The sequence below is a fragment of the Suricata suricatta genome, chromosome 13, assembly GCF_006229205.1.
Source record: "Suricata suricatta isolate VVHF042 chromosome 13, meerkat_22Aug2017_6uvM2_HiC, whole genome shotgun sequence".
In the NCBI taxonomy this organism is placed as follows: Eukaryota; Metazoa; Chordata; class Mammalia; order Carnivora; family Herpestidae; genus Suricata; species Suricata suricatta.
In genome coordinates this window covers 32,489,872-32,496,162 of record NC_043712.1, presented here as the reverse complement: position 1 = coordinate 32,496,162, position 6,291 = coordinate 32,489,872, and the positions used below count along the sequence as shown (strand labels likewise).

General features: G+C 56.7%; 1 protein-coding gene across 8 annotated transcripts in view; it reads right to left on the bottom strand.

Moving 5' to 3' along the window:
• Positions 1-4,925: 4,925 nt before the first annotated feature.
• The window catches only part of TBC1D2 (TBC1 domain family member 2), a 47,952-nt gene continuing 46,586 nt past the window's right edge, over positions 4,926-6,291 (bottom strand). For 7 of the 8 annotated variants that reach the window (XM_029919925.1, XM_029919926.1, XM_029919931.1 and 4 more), the window contains 2 exons: positions 6,129-6,250; positions 4,926-5,479 (listed from right to left, as the gene is read on the bottom strand). In XM_029919925.1, the coding sequence (XP_029775785.1) occupies positions 5,272-5,479; positions 6,129-6,250 (330 nt within the window). In that variant the 3' untranslated portion in view covers positions 4,926-5,271. The remainder of the gene's footprint in view (positions 5,480-6,128; positions 6,251-6,291) is intronic. The other variant, XM_029919930.1, reaches the window with a different exon arrangement.

Genomic DNA, 6,291 nt, shown 5'->3' with positions numbered 1-6,291 from the left:
GCCCGGCACTGGCCCCGCCCGTGCGCCCCGGGTCCGGGGCACCCCTCCTTCCCCACCCTCCGACCGCGCTCCGGGCCCCCGGGGCTAGTCTCCGGTCGCGCGCACGCGCACAGAACGGGCGTGCACACGCCGCAGAGATTGGGGCGGGCTGCCTGGCGACCAGGCGGAGGCTGGGGACTGGCGGACCCGCCGCTCCCTCGCTTCGTGGCCCCGGTGCAAGGTACTCGACCTCCCGAGCCTCCGTTTCCTCCTAGGTTAAATGGAAACTAACTGTTAATGTCTTCGAGTGCTGTTTGAGAATTAGATGAGACAACTTAATGTAGCGGCCGGCAAAGTGAGCGCGCAGAGCCCGCCACGGGGGTGACGCCTGGTAGCCCCCGGCGGGTAGAGAAATTGTTGAGGCTTCCCATTCGGCGGGGACGCAAGGGAGGGCGGTTCTGTAACAGAGGACTCCGTTCTCTCGGAAGCCAGGAGGGGGCGCTACCGCCCAGTCTCGCTGGCTCTGGGGTCCTGAGCACACTAAGCAATGGGAGGAGATGGTGAGGCCCCTCTTTTAATTAATACTACCACCTAACACTGAGCCAGGCACTGTTATAGGCACCTAAATGAATTACTTCACTTTACCGTCATATAAGCCTGTGAGGTTACACTATTACCTATTTTACAAATAAGAAAGTTGAGGCACAGGTTAAGCACCTTTATTAAGATTCGGCAGTTAGTAATTCAACCCCAGGTAGCACAGCTCCCAAGTCCAAGCTCATAGCCACTTCACCACACCAGACCGCTTGAGAAGAGCTCTTTGTTTTGTTCAGTCGTGTACTCAGAGCACCTGGAACAGTACCCTGCTTAAATTTTTCAGTGAGTAACAGCATACTGTGTACTTTACATATATTATTTTATTTAGTGCTAGTAACCCTTTTATTTAGCTGCTATTATTACCCCCATTTTACAAGTAAGAAGATTGAGACTTAGAGTGGCTAAGTAAATCGGGGCTCGGGGATATATACTTGGGAAGAATAGCCAGGGCCAAAGCCTGCATGCAACTCATTCGGTTCATGGGGCTATTCTCCCATCCAGAGTCCCTTCCCTACCCCTGCAGTGTGGCCTTCAAAGCCAACCCCCTTGTGGCCCTGATCCAGGTGGGAGCTCATGTATTCAATAGGCCAATGGAATGCGTGCTTCAGGTATCAGCAAGAGAGTCAGATAGCTGATGTTTCAGAAAACCTTATGGAGAAATCAGAATGTTGTAGGAGCTCCTTATGGCTCAATATTGCCTTTATCTTTAATTACTTCTGGGAGTGGGCACCACAACCTCTCCAAGGCTAAGGCATCTGAATGTCGTAATTCACCTAGGGCTTGGCCAGTATCTCGGGTGCATCCCCCCTGCACCCCTCACCCACAAACCTCTGTGTCTTTGCTCACATGGTCCGCTCTGCCAGGAATTCTCTTCCTGCAACATCTCCCTCTGTCTAAACGGACACATCCTTCCTTCCAGGTTCATCACCAACACCCCTCCCCAGGTGCCCTGTGGATGTGCCCTCCCACCCTGGTGCCTGCATCTCCCCACCCTCTCCCCCATGATGGTGGGTGGCTGGGACTGTGCTTGGGAAAGCCTGGTTTGAGAGTGACCCCTGGGGGCAAGGGGCGTATGGACTGATGGGATGTCATCAAAGGCCTCTGCCATAGACACAACTTTGGACCCTTTCTGGGGATGCTGCATGTGTGTGCACCTGTGTGCGTGTGTCCTCATTTTCCTGCTCCTTCCCTCCCCCAACCCTGGTCCATTTGAGGAAGGCTAACCCTTGACCATCTCCTGAATTGCACACATGGAGAAACAGGCCAGAGCAGGGGTAGCCAGCCCAGGGGCCCCTAGTTAGAAAACCACACAGTAGGTTTGGCCTCAAGGTTGGGCCCATCTGCCAGCACCTTATACTGGGCCTCACTGTTGATCGGGAGAGGCCAGGAGACCGACGCTGCCTTCCTTCCCTAGGTGTCAGCAGGACCAGCTCTAGTTTAATCTGCCGTGGTGGGTAAATGCCTTGTGGAGGACCAAAGTTATGTGTGAGAAAGGGTGGCAACTTCTTCATCTACCTGCCCAACTGGAGCTTTCTGAGCAATATGGCCTGTGCCCTGGGAGACTGAACTAAGAATGAGGGAACAGGGGCGCCTGGGTGACTCAGCTGGTTAAGTGACTCCACTTCTGCTCAGGTCATGATCTCACTGTTTGTGAGTTCGAGCCCTGTGTTGGGCTCTGCGCTGGCGGCATGGCAGAAGGAACTCCTTGGGATTCTTTCCCTGCCTCTCTCTAGATCCCTCCCCTGCTTGTGCTCGCACTCTCTCTAAAACAAAACATTAAAATAAAGAATGAAGGAACAGCAGTGCCTGGGAGGGGAGGTGCTAAGTGTGGGGCATAGTAGCTCTGAGTACAGGCGTTCTGTAGAAGTCAGTGCACACGTCCCACTTTGGGGTAGAGGTGGGGGGAGTCTTCCAAAGTGTCCTCCAGGCCCTTCCTTCTCCTTTGAGGAGACCCTTCATTTTTGGGGATATAGCTCCAGGGAGGTTCCCTGAGTAACTCCAGTTCTCTCCACACAATGCTGGGGGCCTAGGGTCTGGGAGAGGGTCTTTGACTGCAAAGGTCCCATCCCCTGGGGTAGGAAGGTGGGGCTGTGAGGGATCAGATCCTCCAGCCCTAGAAGGTGGCAGCCCCTGGGGATGGGGGGCGACAGCTGTGGTGCGAGGCCAGGAATCTGACACCAGGGGTGGGCCCCAAACGCCCCTCAGGAAGAAGGGGGAGGGGAGGGAAGACAGCAGCAGCAGTCACAGACCTTCTCTAAGGTGACCCCCCCATCTCCACTAGTCCCCATTAGAGCCTCCCCATTCGGTGGATGGTTCTTTCTTCCATCTTCCTTTGCCTGGAGCTATCCCACAGGGCCCTGCATCTCTCAGGGAGATATTGGCAGGGCCTGCTCTTCCCCCTCCACACCCCCCTCCTTCTGTGTCCTAGGCTCGGTGAGCTGGAACAAACCCTCCTTGTCTTACAGTTAGCACCTCTAAGGCTTAAGCATGACTTAACACTCAGCAGCTGTGTGACTTTGGGCAAGTTAGCTAACTCCTCTGAGGCTTCATCTCCTCAGTTCTAAACTGAGCGTGGCCTGGAGTGAGCAGCGCTCCAGGACAGGTCGTTCTGGTTCCTGCCTCCAGCATCTCATTTTAGGGCTGGAGGAGGCTGCACCAGAGTCGGTCTTGTGGCCTCCCACCCTCCTGGTGTATCAGAACGCCTAAGCCCCCAAAAAGGCTCTGTGGGGGCCTGGACCCAATATTCTTTAAAAGCTGCTTAGGTGATTCTGTGGTGCAGCCATGTATCAGTCAGAGGTTACACTGCTGGGTCAAGGGCAAAGCACTCTGCCTTCCTCCAGTCCGGGAGGACAAGGTGCAGGTGCAGGGTTCTGAGTAGAGCTCCTCTGCCTGGGGGGCGGGGGTGGGGTCGGAGGGGAGAGGAGGAAGGGGGACGAGGGGACAAAGGAAGAAGGGTGAGAGGAGGGAGGGGTGAAGAGGAGGGAGAGGAAGGAGGCAGAGGAAACAGGGGAGAGACAGGAAGGGAAGAAGGAAGAGGGGTGTGCCATTTATCAGACCACCCCTGTCAGATCTGGGATTGTTTATTTTTTGCTGAGGAGGGAATTTGAATCTCAAGGCTGGAGCTGAAGGACCAGCTGGGCCTGTCTTTCCTTCAGCCTTGGGCCTTTTTGAAGCCCTCTGGGTGGTTTTTCTATAAAAAGGAAACTCCCTGCCGGTGGTGGTTGGTGGTGCTTTACTCTTACGAGATACCAGCTCATCTCCTGGGAGCTCTGGGAGCCTAGACCCCAGTCTCCTCAGTGACAGCCCCTGTTGGGGGTGAAGCTAGGACCCCCGCAGGCCGCCATCGTGCCTCACGGATGCCCTTCGGTGATGAAAGGTTTTCAGCAGGTGTAAAACTTACCAAAAATGAGGAAGGTCATCAAGGCGCTATGTGGAGTGTTCGCGGGAGAGCCAGCCCTGGGGTCGGCCAGTAGCCCATGTCGTGTGGGAGGAAAGAGCTCCGAGTGCCTCTTCCCCTGAGCTGTGTAGGGGGCACGGTGCTGGGGACCTGAGTGCCTGGTGCCCCAATCCCCCAACGTTCACACTTGTGGGTGAGCAGGCCGGGTCCTGGTCCCCAGCGACGGGAACCTCTGACCAGAGCTGGAAGCTTCTACTTGAGAACGCCCCGCCCCCAGTCCTTCCTGCCTAAGACGGCCCAGCCTGATCCTGTACTGGCCCCACCAAGGGTTGGTTGAGAAATGGGCTGCCCAAATCACTTACACAGCCTTGACTCCCGGCCTGGAGGCGAATGGGGGAGCTGGGCTGCTGAGGAAGGGCCTGGAAGAGCCCAGAACTGAAATGGGTGCCGGGAGAGACAGCCCTGACTCGGTGACAGGTGATAGCTATGTCCCTCTCAACACCTTTTCCTCACCCTCCAGCCACCCATTTTTCAGAGAAGGGGCCTGTGAGGTTGGTAGAGGGAACTCAGCCATTGAGTGCCTGACTCAGGGCTGTCTGCCCAACACCCACACCAAGTTCCATTTGGTGTGGGCAGGGGTTTTCCCTGGGAACCTCTCCCCCCAAAACGGAGAGGAGAGCACAGGTACAGGGCTCAGTAGATGGGAGCTGGGCCTGGGACACAAGCCTAACCAGCACTGGGGAGGCACTGTCACCCAGGAAGACACACCCGACATGCCCAGGACCCTAGCTCCTCAGCGACCCAGGAGGGGGGCTGGCCTTGCAGAGACACCCACAGAGACAGAACCCAGGGATGTCCCGGGCTGGGTAGGCCCTAGTGATGGGACACCCTGGAGCCCTGGGCCCAGCCAGGGACAGTTGACTACCGGGAATCACTACGCTTCCAAAGCTTGTCAACTGTTTCTAATATTTATATTGTTTATACAGACAAAACTTAAAGAACGTTCAAGGTTACCCTATAAGATAGCATTCTTGCTTGTCTGTGTGCTAAAGTGCTCTGTGGAAGAAGCGAGAAAGGGGTGGCACCCCTGGGGATGTGCTCATGAAGGCACGACCCAACCAAAGGCTTCACAGCAGACAATGTTCTGACAGGGAGCCCGAGGCCCAGACAGGGGAAGGGACTTGCCCAGTAACCCACGGTGATGGGGCTTGCGGGCTGGGCCACTGCTCCACGGCCACCCTCCTGGGGGCCTGCCAGCCCAGGGGGAGAGGGGGCTTCGGGGAGGGTGGGTGGCCAAGTCAGGCCTCGCCCTCCCCCTCGTCCTCACTGGCGCAGCCCTCAGGCACCGCTGGGGCTTTCGAGTTCCGGGCCTCCAAGTACTCGGCCTTCAGCAGCTCCAGCTCACGCAGCTCAGCCTCCAGCCGCTCCCGGTGGGCCGTCCGCAGCTGCCGCAGCTGCTTCATTGGAAAAGGGTTCATGTCGTTGAAGGCGATGTTCATGAGCTTCCTGCCGGGGAGAGGCCAGTCAGCCCAGCGCCCAGCGCCCCACTGGGCCTGCCTTCACCCCGCCTTCCCAGGCCCCCTGGCCTTCATTCTGTCCACGTGGCTGAGGCCCTGGGCCCTGCCCACCGAGGGCTCACCTTCCAGGAAGGAAACTGAATAAGAAGGCAACTGCCACCCAGAGTGGTGTGTACTGAGGCTGGAAGAAGATTAGGGCTATGGGAGCTCTAACCCAGTAAGGAAAGGTTGGTCAAGGAAGGCTGCCTGGAAGAGGTGACATGTGAGCTGAGTTTCGAAGAAAGAATAGAAGTTGGCCAGGCAACTGTGGTGGTGGTGCAGGTGGTGGGATGGCATTCTAAGCAGAGGAAACTGCAAGACCAAAAAGCCCAGAGGGGGGTGTTGTCCTAGGAACTCAAATAATTCCAGTTGGGAGGATTGTAGGGCATGCAGGAAAAGGTGGGAAAGACATGAAAGTGCATGGAGGCCTTGAAAGCCATGTTAAGGGGCAGACAGACCACTGAGGCAGTGGAACGTTCCTAAAGACCTATAAGCTGTAACGGAGCATCAGCAGCACTAACAAATGTGCACTCAGCAAACGCCAGCGTGCCCTCTGCTCTGTGTCCTGAGGGCTGGGGTGAGGGCAGAAGGGTGCTCACTGGCTGTTGCAAATGGTCTTGGTGAAGAAGCGCAGGTACTGGTAGATCTCCAGGCTGTCGTGCAGCCGCAGGATCTCGTCCTCGTTGTACTTGAAAATAGCCAAGGCATAGCGGAATACCACCTGGGGGGCAAAGCGGGGGGGGGGGGGGCCCAGGGGGGGCC